At 37.8% G+C, this 21001-nt stretch overlaps 2 protein-coding genes across 3 annotated transcripts; one reads left to right on the top strand and one right to left on the bottom strand.

Annotated features, from left to right (window-relative positions):
- Positions 1-2808: 2808 nt before the first annotated feature.
- Positions 2809-8560, bottom strand: sgca (sarcoglycan, alpha). Of its 2 annotated transcripts, none has more exons than XM_052611091.1 (9): positions 8497-8560; positions 8255-8383; positions 8010-8164; positions 7320-7389; positions 7034-7232; positions 5772-5934; positions 5491-5699; positions 5371-5397; positions 2809-4602 (listed from the first exon to the last, which is right to left on the bottom strand). In XM_052611091.1, the coding sequence occupies exons 1-9, from the start codon at positions 8531-8533 to the stop codon at positions 4458-4460; spliced, it is 1134 nt and encodes a 377-aa protein (XP_052467051.1). In that variant the 5' UTR covers positions 8534-8560; the 3' UTR covers positions 2809-4457. The 2 variants fall into 2 exon arrangements, with proteins under 2 accessions (XP_052467051.1, XP_052467052.1); XM_052611092.1 differs by having other exon boundaries at positions 8255-8374; positions 8497-8538.
- Positions 8561-9869: 1309 nt separating this feature from the next.
- Positions 9870-20796, top strand: rfng (RFNG O-fucosylpeptide 3-beta-N-acetylglucosaminyltransferase). The gene is made up of 9 exons (XM_052611093.1): positions 9870-10188; positions 13285-13786; positions 16397-16445; positions 16657-16759; positions 16857-17010; positions 17506-17591; positions 18030-18195; positions 19073-19158; positions 19259-20796. Exons 2-9 carry the CDS (start codon positions 13355-13357, stop codon positions 19323-19325), a joined length of 1143 nt encoding a protein of 380 aa, XP_052467053.1. The 5' UTR covers positions 9870-10188; positions 13285-13354; the 3' UTR covers positions 19326-20796.
- The last annotated feature ends 205 nt before the right edge of the window (positions 20797-21001 follow it).

Here is a 21001-nt window from a genome sequence, read left to right on the forward strand (position 1 = left end):
CTCAAACACTGTTATTATCGAGCCGTCCGCTTGAAACAGGAGATCTCTTCTTAGCGGGATCGGCCACGGGGGAGCCACTAGTATTTCCAGGAGATCGGGAAACCAAGGCCTGTTCAGCCAGTGCGGAGAGGGTAGAGGGTAATGCCTGTTCTCCTCTGTCGCAAACAAGTCTACCTCCGCTTTCCTCAACCATTCCCAGATCAGCCTCACTGTCCCAGGGTTCAGTCTCCATTCCCCGCGAGGAATCCCATTCCTCGAAAGCATATCCGAGCCACTGTTCAGGCATCCTGGAACATGAGCTGCTCGAATGGAGAGCAGATGGTGATCGGCCAACAGCAAAAGGTGTGCTGCCTGTCTGTAAAGGGCTTTTGAATGTACTCTGCCCTGGCAGTTTATGTACGATACCACCGACATGTTGTCTGTGCGAATCAAGATGTAATGCCACCGGACTTGCATGAAAAAACTCATAAGAGCCAAAAAGATTTTCTCAGCTCAAGGCGATTTATGTGCCACATCCTCTCCAACTCTGTCCAGTAGCCCGAGGCCGGAAAGCCATCACGGTGAGCTCTTCACCCCGTCGTCGATGCTTCCATCGTGACCACTTGGCGTGGCGCCAGTGCTAGCCTAAACGGCATCACCATGAACTGATACACTATGCCTTCGTACACAAATCTCAGAAAGTGGCTGTGATGAAGGGCGGTATAGATATAAAAGAAAAGAAAATTCAGGTCCACCGAAATTAACCAATCTCCAGGTCGAATCTGCGCAAGTATCTGCTTTAGCGTTGTCATTTTGAATGCGGGTTTGTATACAACGCACTAAACCAAACCATGTTTGTGTGTGTTAGAGAGGATTGTGCCTCGTCGATCGACAGGGTCTCAGATGCTTCGTGGTAGGCACGCCACTCAGTGCTCTCCTCCTCTGAACCATCCCGTCAGGAACGAGGCTTTTGTTCCATTGGAGGGGCTCCCCCAGTATGGCCGCCTTTCTTGAAGCTATGATGCCTTTCCTTTGATGTCCTCTGCCACTGAGATTTGGCGTGAACAGCCAAATTTGCACAGTAGCCCATCAAGGCAGGAATGACTCTTCGCCTTAGAGAGTTTCTTTGCCTCTGATAAATGCTCTGCGATAGCCTCCACTGCATCTCCAAAAAGGGCCAGATGAAGATACAGGAGCATTGCACAGTGCCCTCCTGTCCACTTCCTTTAGCTTGGTGAGTGTCAGCCACAGGTGCCGGTGTAGCACGACCATGTAGCCCATACTCTATCTGATCAACTTGGCCAATTTCTCTGTGCGAAATCCATTCCTGTGCATAGATCTTTAAATGCCTGGGGATCCGCTCCACCCTTGTCCAGGGATTTCAGAAGCTGTGCCTGAAAAACTTGGAGCACTGCCATCGTGGGCAGAGTTGAGATTGCTTCTCCCGAGGCAGCGTACACTTTGTCCATGACGCGTGCGGTCAGACAGCAGGGCCTTGGCGGAAATGTAGCACCTGTCTTCAGGGAGGCAGAAGAGAGAAAGCTCCATCAACTTTGGTAAAGGTCTCCTACCCACTAGCGGGAGCGCAAGATGATTGGGGTGCAGCCCCCACCTTAGCAACCTCATTTTGCAAGCTTGGGAGGAATGAGGCTCACTTCCTCGGAGCAGCAGCTCAACCACCTGAGTAAAGGAACCAAGAATCCAGCTTGCTCTTAGCTTGTTTGTCAGGCAATTCCCACTCTAGGCCAAGATCACTCACGGCCCTGGTGAAAATCCGGACAAGTTCATCTTGAAATGCAGAATGCAGGCCCAGTCCTTCTTGGACGTCGTTAGGGACAGTGCCTCGTCAAGATCGTAGTTATCCCCCACCACACCGAATGATATAATCTCCGAAGCACCAGAGGCAGGTTGAAGATTCTCTACTGATTAGTACATTGGTGAGCGGGGGGAGGGGGTGAATTGTGCCATTCTGTGCAGTTGCCCACGTTTGCCTGTCGTCATTGACGAGAGAAATCACAGAGGACCCTGAGCCCAATATGGTGAGTGCTGCCTCTGCATGGGCGAGACACAGGCAACGGATGCAGATCTCGTGGGTGTCCAGGGCCTCGATGAGTCCTGAACACTGTATGCAAAAATTTGACATGTTGGAACGCAGAGAGGGAAAACCGTCTTCTTGCATCTTCTCGACAGCTGTCTTCAGTAGGATACATGAAAGAGGAAGTTTCTCCGTTTATGTCGCCAATACAGCGCATTATAAAGTGGCAGGGCCACACCCTCATTCACCATCTTGGCTGGCATTGGCCAGTGAGAGTTGCAACTTTACTGGCCTTGCGCAATAAGATTTCAGGTAGGTTAGGAAGGAAGGGAGCCCCCAAGGCGTTAATGCCAGGTCGAGAGACCACTTTTTAGAGGGAACAAAGTACAGCAGATCTTCAATGGAATTTTAGTAATTTAATTCCCACCCATAAGGCATGGTTTAATGGTTTAAGCTGGTCCTGATCAGGAGCTAGTTTCTTAAAACCAGTTTAGAACCAGCACATGAGCTAAGAACCATTTTAAACCAGCTCAAGCCAGCAGCCATGCTTCAAAACATACCTAACCAGCATGTGCTGTTTTTTTCAACAGGGTGTACAGCTGGAGAGGCAGAAAAGGTTTTAAAGACTGTGAATAGTTCAACAGCTAAGGTGATAAATCTGTAAAACCATGTAATGTAATTTACATAAAATTCAGAGGTTGTCATTCTGAACGTCGATAGATGGCAGTGCAGCGTCAAACACCATTTTAGCATCGATAATTCAAGTGCACAAAGAAGAAATACAGAAGCAACTCTAAACAGACCAATCAAAGTATTTAATGTTAAATGCAGACAAAGTTAATTTGGATACACATTACCCAGCATGCACAGAACCAAAATAATATATTTTCCACATCAAACCATACTGTACATCGCATTCAATCTTATAGTTGTTATAAGAGTGACAGATTCTGGATTTCTATCTGCACCAATACTCAACCTTTTTAATGTTTAAAGCTAGAAGGGATACAGCAAAAACTACTGGGCATGCGCACATCAATTTAGCGTAATTTATTACATTTTTTTTTTTTTTTTTCATTATTGTAAGGGGTAGATTTACAGTTGGGATAAGTGTAGATGTTATTAAAACACAATCTTATTTTAACCCTCAGATATTCCTCACTTTCATTTGTGATCCTCAGCAGTCAAAAGTAATGAAAGACAAAAGGCATTTTTCATTAAATAAATGCGCTATATTTCGTTGCATGAGTATTTGTTCTTTAATATTGGTTCTTACTTGAGTATTTTTTTATTTTTTGTATTTACAGTTATGTACTTTCAGCCTTTTTTAATAATGTCCACATTTTATTAGTACCAAAAATGACAAAATAAAAAAAATTTTTTTACCTGACTATATGACCAAAGACCACCAGAGGGTTAAATTGATTAGTCAGATTTGACCAATGCAAACTGACAGTGATATTCATGGTCCTTACTACAAGCGATCAAAGATAAAAGCATTGTGTGAAGTACAATTCAATTACAATTCAATTAGTTAGAGGAACACTCCACTTTTTAAGCTCAATAGGCTCATTTTCCAACTCCCATAGAGTTAAACAGTTGAGTTTTAATGTTTTCGAATCCGTTCAGTTGGTCTGGCGGTAGCACTTTTAGCTTAGCTTAGCATAGATCATTGAATCTGATTAGACCGTTAGCATCTCACTCAAAAATGACTCTCATTCCGGCGTGATCATCTAGGAACTTTGCTGTCGTACCATGGGTGCATCAGGCCAGTGATATTACACAGCGCCTGAAAATATATAGCAACAAAGTTCCTTAAATATTACACCGGAATGAGAGTATAGTTCCTAGTCATATCAGTCTAGAAAATTTCAACTTTTCATTTTCAATCGGTCTTACTACATGATGTAACAACAGAAGGGTCAAGTTTTTAATAGGAACGATGTAGGAACTCTTTGGTCATTTTTGGGGCGAGATGCTTATGGTCAAATCAGATTCAATAATCTATGATGTGCATGCAATGCAAAAAGTGCAACCGCCAGACCTGGAGGATGACTGAATGCATTTGAAAACGGTAAAATTGTATTGTTTAACTCTAGGTGAGTTGGGAAATGAGTATATTTTCAAAAAAAGGTGTTCCTTTAATCACACAAAGACTTCAAATCACTGATTCTACACTGCACAGCAGCACAGCTCAATTGGAGCTATGGTTTTTATAATTACTATGGGTTTTATATGTTTCTGGAGCTTAGTAACTGCTCCTATGTTTCATAGAGAAAAAACAGCAGCATATGGTTTTGGAGCAACATTTTTGGGTCGGTTATTAGGTGAATGTTAATTTTTGAGTGATGTATTCCTTGAAGAAACACAAAGCAAGAAACAAATAGTGAACCTTAAACACATTTCCACAGACAGTGGCTATTACAGCCGGCTCTGGTGTCCCTCAGCTCTCAGCCATTGCCTGCTCTGCCATGAGGAGCGGCTGTAAGCACTGCCGAGGACGATCTGCGGTGCGTCTGTCTCCGCCGGCCATCCTGCGCAGCTCGTTGGCATCACCCTGGATGGTGTGGTGATGATAGAGCTGCAGACTGAGATGAGAAAAGGGAAAATGTGCTCAGACACCACGGGTGAAAGGGTAGAAACCAATAGATCACCATCAGTTAACTTTTCACAGTACTCTGAGAAACACTTTCTGTGTTAAAATTCGATCTAATTAAATATGCACGCATTTGCATACATTTCCCAAACAGAAATCTGAACATGGGATAATGCCTTGATCAAAATTCTTGTTTCATTTTGTTGACATATTAAAGGGTTTTACAAAAGGGATTTTGGATTTCTCTTTTTTTAATTGTTGTTAATTAAATATTTAAATATTAGATAAACAAACCCCTCTGTAAAAACCTTCAGAATATATATAGGGAAAAAATTGATGTTTTAACCTTTAAAGATAAGTATTGTAACTCAAATCAATAGACAACAATAACAGCCCTTTGTCTGTAAAATACTGGTGATTTGCAAAAAAATAAAAAAAAAATAAAGAAAAATTCCTAATATTACCACATTTGATGATGCTGAGTTCAAAAATATCAATAAATCTTTCCCACAAATATTTTTTCCCCAATGATTAAGGTATAATGTATAATCAGCACATTATAATTACAATTTTCATTTTTCCCCCCACTATTCTGAAAGATGACATGAAGCACAAAATCTAAAAAAATATATATATTTTTTTTAAAAAAAACTGGTTTTGTCTGGAGTGTCTTTTCTTAAAAAAAAAAAAAAATACATATATCAATATGTCCACTGACTATAACATATTGTTTGTTGGTGATACAGTATAGGGTACTTACTCCGGAGTCTTGGCATTTCGTTTCAGACTGAAAATAACAACGAGAAAAGAAAACTTAAAATGGTTATTCAAACAGAATTACTTTTTGTTTTTGTCCAAAACATGAATCTAGTGTACATACACTCCCTCTCTCCTGCAGCACATGATGTAGGACAGGATGAGACAGAGGATCAAAACCAGAACCAAGGGAACGATGACGGTGACAATGTAGTCTGGGAAGAAATCTCTGTCAGGAGGAGACTCCGGAGGATTGAACTCTCCTCCCCACGCCAGGACGCCTGAGCCCACGGTGGGGACCGGAGCCGGAGGAACGGGCCTGGACAGGTCAAACTGTGGGATCAAAGATACGTAAGGATGGAGGTGACGTATGCATTACACCTGAGGCTGTGTGTTGTGTCTGACCAGGGTAGATTTGCACCAGGTGATGCAGTTGATGGGGTTTTCACAGTTGCTGCAGTCTCCGGTGATCTTCTGTCCAGATGCACAATCTCTCTGATGCTCCGCTGTCTCAAGTCTCAGCATGCATTGAGAAAACGGCTGGTCTGAACCCAGCTTCACATACACGCTGAGACAAACACAGACACAACATATATCAACAGTTCAACACAAAATATATCTCAAAATATTTCAAATCAGGATTTTAAATCAAGATAAATAGACGTTCAGAAGCAAAATTATGGAAGATACTAGGACTAGTCTGTTTCTTGGAATATATCATATTTATTTTGTCATGTTATAATCATGAATCTCACAATTTCGAAAAATTTGTAATTCAGGAATATTTATCTCAATAGCTTATAAAAAATGTTGCATCTCAAATAAAGGATATTTTGATATATTTACTGGAAAACAAGACAAAGATACTGACAAAAAATCTGTAATAATAATAATAATAGTAATAATAATTATAATAATAATTGTTGTCGTTGTTGTTCATGTTATTTAGTATAATATATAATATTGTCTAATAACCATAATACTTTAACAAAAACAACATAATATGATTATAATAATGATGTTACTATTTAGTATATATATATATATATATATATATATATATATATATATATATATATATATATATATATATATATATATATATATATATATATATACATATAATAAGATAATGATGATTATTCATAATATAGTAATATTATATATTAGTATAAAATATATTCTAATAATAATTAGTAAAAACTATAATAATGTATCAACAAAATAATAATAATAATAATAATAATAATAATAATAATTAATATTATTGTTGTTTTTGTTATTTAGTATAATATATAATATAGTCTAATAACCATAATAATTATTATAATAATGCTTATTATTTAGTATAATATAGTAATAGTATATATTATTAGTATAATATATACTCTAATAATAATTGGTAAAAACATATAATGACTTATAATAATATTAATACTTTTAATTATTTTTATTATTATTAATATAGTAATATTTGTGGGGGGGTCCAATTTATTATTATTATTATTATTTTTATTATTATTATTATTATCATTATTATTATTAATATTATTATTATTATACAGCATCTAATAATAATTGGTATAAACTAAAGTAATTTATAGTTAATTTATGATAACAACAGCACCATAATATTAAGATCCATTCAGAGTTTCTCTGTAGCCCACCCTTCGAAGTGTCCTGGAAGAGGCAGGGGCACGCGGCCGCCCCTCTCCAGAGCAGAGCTGATGTTGACAAACTCCAGACGGCTGGTTCTCCACAGTTTCTGCATGTCCAGTTTGATCTCCGCTTGAACAGCAGCGGGCAGCACTTTCTCAATCTCTCTCCGCTCTATGAAGAACTCAGCCTGGTACGGCATCTGCTTTACTGGGACGAAACGAAACCATGTTTCTAAATCTCATGCATCCAGGAAATACATCAGAGATTGAGATTCATTAGTGAATGACATCATACCTGCAGGACCCACATTTATCACCAGCCTCTCTTTAAACGTTTCGTAATTACGCTTGTTGATCACGAAAATCTGAAGATAGAAGATTCAGAAGATATTTTTATAAGACTTTTAAATATTTGACTTAAATTTAACCCTGTAAAGTCTGTCCAATTTTTTTTTTAAATAGAACAATTTAACTTTTAGACAAAATAGAAAAAAATATCTAAATGTCTCCCGGTGTGTTTTCTTTTCTTTTTTGAGTATCAGGCTTTTATGGCTCGTATAGTATGATATAGTGAGAATGTGGAGCTCAAACTCAAGGAGGAAGGCTCAAACTGAGGAAAAAAATATGCAAATGCAAAAATATTACAAGTAATTCTGATTCTTGTAATGTAAATCGATGAGATCTTTATGACAGTAAAACAGACTGCTTACATGTGTTAGAAATATCAATTCTCACTCAACTGATATCCTCAATAATGTCTAAGCAAGATGATATTTAAGGGCTTAGTTTTATGATCAAATTATATAATGCAACAATGCAATCATGAGTGAGAGGTGAACATTTATGTTCCTCAAAAGCCTGATGATCATATCTTACACTCACTTTAACATGATTGTAGATTGTGTGCAACAAGTGCTTCAGCAGTGTTAGACGCCTTACAGATCACGTCAAATATGATCCAATATTATCTGTTTTAAATGTGCACCTCTATGATGTTCCTGCCCTGGTCCCGTGGCAGAGGCGTCCCGTACAGGAATCCGTTGTCGTAGGCGTCTCTCTGGGTGAAGCGGAGCCAGCGAGGCAGATCTGGAAACCGCTCCTTGTTGCATTTAAACACCATGGGATCATTAAAAACTTGACCTACAGATCAGGACAAGACACATTTATCAAGAAACATGCTGTTACTTTTGAACTGTGCTTTAAAATATTGTCACTGATGCTCAGACATACCGAAGACCTTATGAAAAGGCTCAAATTCACTCTGGAAAACCTCTCGGTGTAGCTCATAGACGAACAGCTGACCCACCGGGGCTTCTGTGATAATGTCGGCCCGGACCAACAGGAGACCTGCTGTGAGGACTGCAAAAAACATTAACATTGTTTAGTACATTGCAGCCTGCCGAAGCATTTGTTTTGGCATTGAAATGTTTATAAATCTCTTTAAAGACCCAAAAGAAAGTGAATGAACTTGCCTGTTATTGCCAAAGCCCAGATCCCTTTGTGTGCCATCTTGTTTAAAGTCTTGATTGACAGAAGCACTTGTTCAAGAGTGCAGTAACCCATCCCATCCTAAATACAGCCAGGGCTATTTATATCCTGCTCTCATGCTGTCCCTTTGCTTTGTGGTCTGTGTGTGTGTGTGTGTGTGTGTGTGCATTCTCTATAAAACAACCTGATGTCATAAGAGATCAGACAAAACAGATAAATGCTGCAAAGAAATCAAAACAATTTTTAATGTTATTTTATTATGTAGTTTACCAGTTCACCTGCACTTCATCTTACAGACACACGAGGGCGGCAGACATCAGCTACGGTCACACTGCATCCAAATTGTTTTTTTGTTTTTGTTTTTTGCTCACGTCCGACTCAGATCTGTTTTTGTCAACACAGTGTGAACAGCACAAACCGCGTGGAATCTGATCTTTTTTTATTATTATTCTGATTTGTGCCACTTTATTATGTGGTACTAAATCCGAATCTGTGTTAGAACTCTTGTATTACAGAGACTACTACAAGCAAAACATTACGTTTCAAAACTCTGATTTATTTTGTCACATCCTTGTCTTTGTTATTATTTTTTTATATATATTGCCAGTGCATAATATCGCTTGCTTCTGCTGCAGATCACACTAGAAATAAACACATAATCGCTTACTTTATGTCCTCCGTGTTTACTTCAGCATGACGGCGAAGTGTAAAGAAGTTACTTTTTAAAGAATAAATAAAAAAATAATAATAGTAAATGTAGCTATATAGCCTGTGCTATATTAGTCAAAAGTACAGAATCATGAAGCAGATGCATGCAAAAAAAATTTATATATATAATAAATTATTTTTATATTTATATAAATATAAATATAATTATATATATATATATATATATATATATATATATATATATATATATATATATATATATATATATATTTTTTTTTTTTTTTTTTTTTTTTTTTTTTTTTTTTTTTTTTTTGAGTAGACGGGTATGACCGTTAAATGAGTAATCGCTTTAAATATATATATTGCTCTTTTTGTTGTTTTTGATTGCTTCTACTGTCTTCATCTGTAAGTCGCTTTGGATAAAAGCGTCTGTTAAATGAATAAATGTAAATGTAATGTATATGGGGGGGGTGACCATGGACAAAACATCATTTCCATGAAAGAAGACATTGCTGATTGAAGTTAAGGAAAAATAGGTCACTAGTAAGAAAGACAGGCCAACAAGTTGTTCAAATATCTTATTTGGAATAAAAAACAACTGTGACATTTGATTTGCAAGGCTTTCGTCACTAGGACTAAGTGACGACATCCTCTGCTGCATCACGTCACGTCCGCCAGAGGGCGCTAATATCAAAACATGCGCGTTGGGATCTACAGAAACACAATGTAGCTGTTATATTGTATCTTTGAGACAGTCACAGTCACAGAGGTGATTAAAACAACAGCAGGACCGCAGCGGTGATTCAGAGCGGACCTCGGGACGAGCTCGGTGATAAATGTCCGGTATTAACAGATAATAATCTCGGGAAGCACCAAGAGAAGAAGTCAAAGCAGGAACAATAAACAGATGGATCTGGAAGAGTCGCGCTGATCTGACTCGACGACGAGCGGCTGAGATCTTTATTACTCGGTTAAAACTCTCGAGGATGACCGTCCGGTGGCTCTCGGTAAGAGACGAACTCACGCCTGGCCGAATCCGACTAAGTTTGCTTATCTTTGCGAGTTGAATGGCTTTATTTGACCTTTGCTCGGTTTGTGTGAACTTTTAGTTCATGCAGAAATGTAGTAAAAACTGTGTATGAACGGCTTCATGAGCTCGAAGGCTGTAGTGCAGGCCACTTCAGCTCAGACAAAGCCCAAAGGACTCTTTGTGAAGTGGTTTCTGGACAAAATCTGGCTTCATTGTTGTGTATTGGACTTCATGTAACATAAAAGTGCCAGGGTAGTGTTGATGCACATAGAAGTTTCATTGAAATAACAGGGCATTTGGATATAGAAGTTATTCATTACTTTATTAAACTTGTCACACTTTTATGTCTCGAGTATTATTATTATTATAGTTTTTTATTTTAATATTATATAATTAAGATATATTTTCGTTAACACTTTACTATAAGGTTCCATTAGTTAATGTATGAGCAAACACTGAACAATACATGTTTAACAGTATCTTTCGATATCTAATCTTAAAGTTAATAAAAATACAGTCGTTGATTGTTCATGTGCATTAACTGATGTTAAAAACACAACTTTTGGTTTTATCAACGCATTAGTAAATGTTGGAATTGACATGAGCTAAGAAAAATAAATGCTGTAGAAATATAGTTCATGCTTAGTTCATGTTAACTAAAGTAGTTAACTAATGGCATTTCTTTGTGTTATAGCTCATCTAAAAACTTTTTTGGACATTTATTTGCATTAACACTTGTCCCAGTCACTTTTTAATCTTAAGACATGAAAGTGTGTTTTTTTTATAAATATATATATGTGTGTGTGTGTGTGTGTGTGTGTGTGTGTGTGTGTGTGTGTTTGTGTATGCATATATAATTATGCATGCATACACACATTTATAAATAAAGGCATTTAATTCAACATATATATATATATATATATATATATATGTGTGTGTGTGTGTGTGTTTGTATGCATATATAATTATGCATACACACATTTATAAATAAAGGCATTCAATTCAACATATATATATATATATATATATATATATATATATATATATATATATATATATATATGCACACATACATGCAGGCTGTTTTAAACACCTTGTCCGTTCAGTTTTGTTTTAATTACTATACACAAAAAATGTATAGTGTAATAGTTAAAAAATGTTAAATCTACATATGTGATTAATAGTACGACTACTATAATTTATATGAAATTCAAATTCATTATTACTAAATGATTTAACACTAGCCATAAGTAAGACTAAATAATGCATGTAAACTGCAAAGTGTAAATAATAGTTTTAACCCCAGATGCAGATTTGTTATCTGAAAACATGAGAAATTATCAAAAATCTTAATTAATGCATATTTAAAACTATCATGATATAAAGAAAAAATAAAATAATCCTAAACCATTTTAGTTTTTACTATGTGATGATTTTTTTCTGGCATCATATTCACCAAGTGAACAACTTTTTTACTAAAAGTACTTTCCAATCAGTTTAGTTAAACTATAACAAAAAAAAAAGAAAAGAAAATATGATTGGACTGTGTGTTCAGGATACGTAAACTCATAGAAGTGTAATGAGCCTTAAACAAGACTCACATTCTCTGGTCTGGAACATGAACATTTATTTCTGCCAGGAAATAAAAAAGCTTATTTTGACATAATATCTATTTGTTTTTTTCTAATAAACTGTCAGTGTATATCTCAAAATCTAGAGTTTACATCATTTACATTTATCTGAATTGATTTTACATCTTGTATTTTGTTATATATATATATATATATATATATATCACAATTCAGAGTTTTCTTTTTAGAATTGTGAGCAAACATCTTGCAGTTAAGCACAGATGGAAAAAATGGCAGGTTCTCAGTGCTGTTGAAATGTTAAATCAGCACTTTTCGGATGCCAGTCAAATTAAAAGACCAGCATTAATTGTTATATATATATATAAATACTAAGAATTAAATATTTGCTTTAACGTGCATCACATTTAGGAGAGTTTTAGCTGGTTTTAAGTGTGCATATGAGTTCATGCTGACACTGCAACCTTCAGCTTCACATCTGTGACTGCTTGAGGTATCGTTTCAGCTCTGAAAATAGAAGACAGGAAGTGGCTCGCATTGATGGCTCAGGCTGTTATTAGGGCTGAAAGAGACTCGCCAGTGCCAAAATGAAACCGAATGCATATGCTTTCTTTGGATTGCACAATGCACTTCAGGCGGAATAAAAGAAAACACGTTTGAACATTTAAAGAGCCTGGCAGGTTTGTTCATGTTCAGATAGTGACTAATTTCAGATGAATTACAAGGATTTATTAAAGGAACAGTTCACCCAAATATGAATATTTGCTGAATTTACTCATCCTCAGTCCAGCTTTAAATTAGATTTGGAGAAATGTAGCGTTGCATCACTTGTTCATCAAAGGATGCTCTGCAGTGAATGGGTGCCGTCAGAATGAGAGTCCAAACAGCTGATAAAAACATCACAATAATCCACAGCGCTCCAATTCATCAGTGAACATCTTGTGAAGCCAAAAGCTGTGTGTTTGTGAGAAACAAACCATCATCAAGATGTTTTTAACTTCAAACCATTGATTCAGTCCAAAACACGAGTCCGTAAAATATTTCTTTAGAGCTGTTTTAGACCGTTTCTTGTAAACGGTGACTATATTTATCTCCTGATTCACACCAGATTACTTTTTCACTGGAGAAAGCAATATAATGGTTACTGGACTCATACTAGACTTACCGGTAATTACAGATTTCTCTTCTCAAGACATTAACTGATGGACTGGAGCGCTGTGGATTATTGTGATGTTTTTATCAGCTGTTTGGACTCTCATTCTGACGGCACCCATTCACTGCAGAGCATCCATTGATGAGACACTGATGCAATGCTACATTTCTCCAAATCTGATGAAGAAACACACTCATCTATATCTTAAGGTTAAGTACATTTGCAGCACATTTGAATTTGTGTGAACTATTCTTTTAAGACGGTTGAAGGGTAATTTAAAGATGGTGAAACCTAATTTCTTGCTGATGCTCATGTGGTTCTGTTCTCGCAGGGTCTGATGCAGTGAAGATGGCTGGTGTTGTGGAGAGTCAGGCAGGCGTGGGAGGTTGAGTACAGGAAGAATGCACTTATCCCATGTTGGCACCAATAAAATCTGCTTCCTGCTTTCCCTGGCGTTCTGTGCCCTACTAGTGCTGCTTATTCCCTCCTTACAACCCCTGCAGCGTCAGAAAGATCTGCCCCAACCCCGGCCCCGTACCAAACCCATTAGAGCCGGAGCCGGACACAGACATGACCTCTACGGGAACCCCGGCCGAGGAAGCGAGGATGCCAAGGATGGTAGTTTCATTCACCCACTTCCTCCTAGAGGCCGACCCGAGGACCCACAGAGGATGCTAGAGAGAGACGCTGCACGCCCCAGATCCCCTGGGTCCCGTTCCAGAGACTCTTTGGATTTGAGAGACATTTTTATTGCTGTTAAGACCACCAGGAAATATCACAAGTCCAGACTGCAGCTCCTGTCCCAGACCTGGGTGTCCAAAGCCAAGGAACAGGTATGGAAGTGTTCTGTGTATTAATACTCCGTAGTCAGTTATTTTGCCATCCACTAGAGATAAAACTCCCAATACTTTATATTTCATCTTTTTAACTAGGGATGCCACCATTTTCAATATAATGTTGAATCGGCTTGGTACAACAATCACGGTTTAATTCACACGTGTGAATTGTTTTTTATTGTATTTTAAATTAAATTATTTGTACCGTTTTTATTTCTAAAATATTATAATGTTTTATAGGACTTGGCTAATTCATATTTCGGAGGTTTATAGGTACACACATACTTTGTGGCTGTTTTTGACAATTCTTCTAAAGCTTTTCTCAATTTTGTTCCTATCGACATCAAATATATATCAACTGAAAATAAGAAATACGTTGCGATTATAAATTTTGTTCATGTTTTTACACCACAACATCAGATGAGTGAAAACTTCCTCTTCTGCTCTGAAACGGCTTCTTATCACAGAAAGAGGCAGAAAATATATTCTAGAGTGTAAAAAAAAAAGGCTAGTGAATGACAAATATATTTAATTATTACGGAAATACCCGAGATGGACAGCAGAATCAAAAGACGACAGAAAGGTTTTGATAAACAATAAACATTCCTACGACAGTATATCTGTGTTTCTGTCGTCTTCTGATCTCTGTCACAATAACACAGAGACAGTTTGTGTTTCTAAAGGAATTGATTTGTAAATGTTGGTGATTTGTGGATTGAAGAGTTTTGAAAGTGACTGGACTGTTGTGGCACAGATTTAACCCCGTGAGCAGGAAGTGTGTCCGCTGCTCTCTGGCGGTGTGGCTGATAACGGGGGGTTCAGTCCTGGTGTCCCTCGGGGTCCCTGCAAGAGGAAGAGCCACAGACACAAGACACAAGACAACGTGTGTTTGCTTTCATCCAAGATCATTCACTCGACTGCCAAAGGCGCCAGAGCGGCACATGCCCCCTTCCCCAGGCCTCTCCTGTGGGGTCCGGAGGGGCCCCCAGATTGACTTAACCTGTAAAACAGCGCAGCTCCATTGTTTTGCCATTGCACAACCGAGCCAAATGCCCAGGAGAGATTTCAAGCGCTCAGCTTTGCTCATAAAGCAAGACTGTGTTTGGTAAAAACAGCTTCAGCATAAAGTGCCAGCTCGGCTCATGCCAGAAGAAACATTCTTTCCCGATTAGAATCGCAATGTTCAGATTTTAGCACAAAGTCCATCAGCCTTTTTCCTTATGTGACTTTCTACTTAAATAACCTGGATGCTGTTTTGTGGTTACATTTCCTGAAAGGGACCAATGAGCATTCAGAGATATAAATGCATACATTTTGAAGAGCTCATTTTGTTGGAGACTTTATGTCCTCATGGCAAAAACAACCCTAGACATTCTCAAAGTGGCTTTTACTTTAAAATACAACTTGTACAAATGACAAGCGGTGTTTCATGTTTTCCCTGTTTTAAAAGGATCTGCTCAAACATGCTCTTCGTCAGAAACATCATGAGTAAGCCAGTGTTGGATCCTGAGATGACTCTGTCCCTCTGAGGCATTTCACCCTGGATGATCTGTGTGTGTGTGTGTGTGCGCGTGTGTGTGTGCGTGTGCGTGCGTGTGTGTGTGTGTGCGCGCGTGTGTGTGTGTGTGCGCGTGTGTGTGTGTGCGCGTGTGTGTGTGTGCGCGTGTGTGTGTGTGCGTGCGTGTGTGTGTGCGTGCGTGTGTGTGTGCGTGCGTGTGTGTGTGCGTGCGCGTGTGTGTGTGTGCGTGCGTGTGTGTGTGTAAACTGGAACCCAAATCAGGATTTCCAAAATTTAATCAATCAATCCATTTTAAAATAAAAACTAAAAGTCCACATTAAACACTAATTTTAATTGTTTACCCCAGGGTTATTATAGTTAACTAAAACAATCACTAAAACCCCAAAAATAAATAAATGAATGTTTGTAACTGAAATCGAATAATACTAAATAATAACTTAAAATCTCAGCGAGTACTTAAAGTAAATAGGTCAAACACAGTCAACTCTCAACAATATTTCAGTGTAAATAATATTTGTAAATACCTGACCAAAATGTGCAGGACTCGCCAAATTTCTAATTTCCTGGTAGCCCCCGGCCAGGCATTCTTCAGATTTCGGTAGCCCAAAATGAATTTAACTAGCCTGAATAAAAAGAAATTAATCGACTGAACTTCATTGTGGACAACTCAGCATGATCGAAAACATTAGCGAGTGTTTTATTTTTTTTCCTTTTTAAAATAAAATGCTGCTCTATGTGTGCGCAAATAACCACATAATACTGAACTCTCTTTCATCTTTTCTTGCGCTTGAATTGTTTAAAATGCTTGAATGTTTAAATGGGCAAGACTTCGAAACACGTGCAAATGAACACTTACAATGTATGTAAGATTGCTAGTCGATTGGGACAGTGATGCGTTTTGGAGCCCCACTGGAAAACACAATAGCCCCGGGACGTCAGGCTAGCGATTTTACAAACCCTGATGTGTAAATTATGTGATTTTAAGAGATTTTAGAGTTCTTGTCCCTGCATCTCAGACCCCTGCAGGATGTTTTTGAGTGACCGCTGATCTTTCATGTAGCAGTGAACTTTGACTTTCTCTGTTTCAGACGTTTATCTTCACTGATAGCGAGGATAAGGAGCTCAGACAGAAAGCAGGTAACTTTCCCATGAAAGTTGTTGGGACACTTAAACCTGCTCTGAGCAGATAAAGAAGCACATTCAAATTTAGAGGGAAATCTAGAAAAATCGGGAAATCCTGACCCATGCCTAGTGAAAAGAACCTCATACATGCTTCATTTCATCATGACAGGGACAATGTCGTGTGAAATAGTTGAATGTCTCTGGTATAAGTCTTTGTCTCCTCCAGGGCTGAACATGGTCAACACCAACTGCTCCGCGGCTCACACGCGTCAAGCCCTGTGCTGCAAGATGTCTGTGGAGTATGACAAGTTCATCGAGTCACAGAAAAAGTTGTGTGCCAGATTTTCATGCTGCTAAATAGAAAAGCTCTTACCGGACATGCATGACCGGCGACGAGGCAGTGGTTTCATGTGTGCTGTTCTGCAGGTGGTTCTGTCACATGGATGATGATAACTACGTGATCCTGCCAAGTTTGCTGGAGCTGCTGTCGTCCTACTCTCACACACAGGACGTGTATCTGGGCAGACCCAGTCTGGACCATCCCATAGAGGCCGCTGAAAGGGTCAAGAGCGACGGATCGGTGAGCCTTCCTTGTCTTTTGATTTAAATGAGAAGGAGGAGACCAGGGGACAGTTGCATAAACGAAGCCATGATGTCAAGACAGTGTCCTTAAATCTAGTCTAGCAGTTAGCCAGGGGTTAATCAGTCTAATTTTTTGGATCCAGAAAGACTTATCTATGTTTTTAAGTTACCAAAAAATGACCAGTCCTAAAGAAAAAAAATTATATGACTAACTTATTTATTTTTGTGATGCTCCGCTGTATTTTCAGCATCATTCCTCCAGTCTTCAGTGTCACATGATCTTCAGAAAACTGCTCAAGAAATATTTCTGATTAAAAAAAAAAAACAATGCAGTTTGTGTGGTACTTTTTTTGTTGTTGTTTTTGATGAATTGAAAGTTCAAAAGAGCAGCATTCGTTTGAAATTGAAATCTGTCTTTACTCTCACTTTTGATCAGTTTAATGCATCTTTGATTAAGAAAAGCAGTGGTTTAGAGAGCGTATATCTTCTGCAGGCATCAGTCAAGTTCTGGTTTGCTACTGGAGGAGCTGGATTCTGCATCAGCCGAGGCTTGGCTCTCAAAATGAGTCCATGGGCAAGGTAAGTTCATTTTTATTATTCCTTTCTTTAGTGATCTTACACTGGCTATGCTTTCAGAAATCGTGAATAGTCGTGAAAATGCCATAAAGTGTTTTTTTATTGGTAGGAAAGGTCATTGTTTAAGCAAAACGTAACGGACTGCATAAATTCACATGTTCAGTGCTTCACATCTAAACACAACTTTCAGCGTTCTTGTCAGCTTTATTCAGCATGCACATGACTGACTAAATAGTCATTTTAACATTAACAAAATATATTTATATATTCAAGACACCATACTTTCAAAATCATGTGTATATGGCTATTTCCATGGAAGGCCTCTAAAACAGGTTTACATGCAAATCCATAAAATGTCTTAATGTAGTTGCATTCATGCAAACACATTATTTTTACAGCGGATTAAAGGCCTTGTGTGAATTGCAATTTTGTCTCTCACAGTCTTGGAAACTTCATTACGACTGCAGAGAAGATCCGTCTTCCGGACGACTGTACAGTGGGTTACATCATCGAGGCTTTGCTGGAGGTTCCTCTGACACACACAGGCCTGTTCCACTCACACCTGGAGAATCTGAAGAGACTCCCAACAGACAGCATACTCAAACAGGTCAGATCACTCAACCCTGCGCTCTCCAGACGTCCAGCATAATGTGTAATTTCAGAAGTTAGACTTTTTTGCCATTTAAGCACAAAATAATCACTTTCCTGACATGCAAAAAAGAAAAAAGTGAGGATGTTTAAAAAAAAAAAAAAATTATTAAGTGCACACATGCTTAAACAGTCAAATACACACTTAGTTTACAGTATAAACATTTGCAATGTGAGTATACTGGATCTGTGAATTCAGTCTTAAAGTGACTCTAGCCTAATATACCCATCGCTGTCTGTGTCATTTAATGTTAATCAAACAACAAAACCAAATCAAGAAAATCTCACTGCTCTCAATTCAGTAATATTAGTAACTTTAATATGGATTTTACATATTTTAGGATTCAATTTCTGTCCTGTTTGTTTTTATCTGAATACTAAATCTACTTGAAAAAATACACTCTTGATTTCATTTGTATCATTTCTATGTTTGTTTGTTCTTCTTTCAATAACAGAAAATATTGTATAAAAGTTTTAAAAATTCAAAAATAAACAAGATTTCTGCTTTTTTCCTGTTATGTTTGAACATTATACATATAGTCCCATACATAATATAGTTAATATTCTAAAAGTAACCTACACAATTCTGGATATTACCACCCTAAAATCTGTGATCTGGTCACCAGAAAAATCTGCCAAAGTTGTGAAATCCCTGTTTGTCCAAACTAGCACAGTCGGTGTGTTTCTAAAGCAGTGTTTGATAGTGTCCTGTACCGCTGGCTTTGGCTTTTGATCCCAGATTGTTCCCGCTCACTTGATGTCCACCATCTGTGTAAATATGTCTCCTACTTACATAATACTCATCAGGTTGTGTGTTTCTTTGCTGTTCTCTGTAGGTGACCCTCAGTTATGGTGGATTCGAGAACAGGAGGAATGTGGTCAGTGTTGGAGGAGCGTTCTCATTGGCTGAAGACCCTACACGGTACACTAAATACACACAGTCTTGAAAAACATCACTTTTGTTTTTCTTACTTCAAAATGAGGTTTTATTGCAAGACTCTAAGCAACTGTTATCTGTTCAGGTTTAAAACGGTTCACTGCCTACTCTACCCAGACACAGACTGGTGCCCACGCAAGACTCGTCACTGACCGCTGGGATACGAACGCCTCATCAGGAGCAGAGACCGTTTCAGAAATCGCTTCATACCAAAATAAGACTTTGAGTTAATGAGCTGGTTTGCAGCATGGAAAGGCATTTAAAGGAAATAGGGAGTAAAACATTTAGGAAAGCAATAAGGAATCCAAAAATAAAAATTTGTTAAAATGTGCTCACCTATAAGTCGTCCAAGATGTAAATGAGTTTGTTTCTTCATCAGATTTGGAGAAATGTAGCATTGCATCACTTGTTCATCAATGGATGCTCTGAAGTGAATGGGTGCCGTCAGAATGAGAGTCCAAACAGCTGATTTAAAACATCCCAAAAAATACATTTGGTTTGTAAACAGTGCTTGATCTGTGCATATTTCTCGCCTGATTCAGATGAGGTGTACTTTTCATTGTAGTAGAAAGCAGTGTTATGGAGAGAGGACTCGTGTTTTAGCCAGAATTAATGGTTTTAAATTAAAAATGTCTGTTTTTTTCACAAACCTGAAGCTTTTCACTTCATAAGATGTTAACTGATGAACGAGAGTGGTGTGGATTATTGTGATGTTTTTATCAGCTGTTTGGACTCTCATTCTGACGGCACCCATTCACTGCAGAAGTGATGCAATGCTACATTTCTCCAAATCTGTTCCGATGGAGAAAAATGTTAATTTTTGAGTGAACCATTCATTCAAGTCGTTTTTGTTTGGTACTTTCTACATTTTTATTGTGAAACAGGGTGGCTGTCATTTATTAAACACATTTTTGTGTTGCCATTTTTCACATATCGAGTCCCTGTTGTAAGAGTGTTTTGACAGGATTGCGCTGTCTCGTAGATTCACTGGGGGATTTTTCAATTAAATGATTCGAGAGACATTTTTGTGGCTTTGATGTCATCTTTAAAGTCCTCTTTTTCCTTTGAATCAAACATGCCTGTAAGTATGAGGAAAAACAGTATAGATGCAGTTTTATAGTATTTTGTTTTCCAGATTTCTGCAGCGAAGCTCATCTACTGCCAGTGCTTTTCAGCTTGTGTTCTTCTCGGTTCATGATTTGTGGATCCAGACTGCACTTGCACTCAGTATGTCTCTAGACTTTCTTTATACAGACCAAAAAGAAATAGTGGTAATCAGTCCAGGTTTGAATCATGTATCCACTCATCAGCGTTGAATTATTTCCATTGAATCACCAGTGTGAGTGTGGTGACTGTTGTTTAATATGCTGTTCACATGATCCTCCTGATATTTGCACAAACACGTTCCTCACTGCAGGCCAGTGGTTTGCGTAAACGTGCCAAAACTACATCATGGCTTCTCTTTCCTTAACAGTGACAAACATTTTGCTCTCCGTTGACCGTAACAAATGCTGATGGTGTTGACAATTTTCTTTTTTCTTTTTTTGCACCTCTTGTTTTCTTTAATCTGAAGAATTGATTATGATGTATGATTTTCACTTTAATAAATGTATTTATTATGCATGTGCCAGTGTATGCGTGATTCATTTGTTTAAACAATGCTGCTGGTTTATTAATATATAAAGAAATACTTAGCATGTCTTTCACGGAAGAGTAGATTTATTAGATTTTTTTTGTGTGTGTGTTTTGTGTTTATCAACTCTTATTCAGTCTTATGAAAATCATGCACTCTTAACATATTTTCAAAACCAGTTTATTGAAATGCTAT

Source organism: Carassius gibelio, chromosome A12 (genome assembly GCF_023724105.1).
Source record: "Carassius gibelio isolate Cgi1373 ecotype wild population from Czech Republic chromosome A12, carGib1.2-hapl.c, whole genome shotgun sequence".
In the NCBI taxonomy this organism is placed as follows: domain Eukaryota; kingdom Metazoa; phylum Chordata; class Actinopteri; order Cypriniformes; family Cyprinidae; genus Carassius; species Carassius gibelio.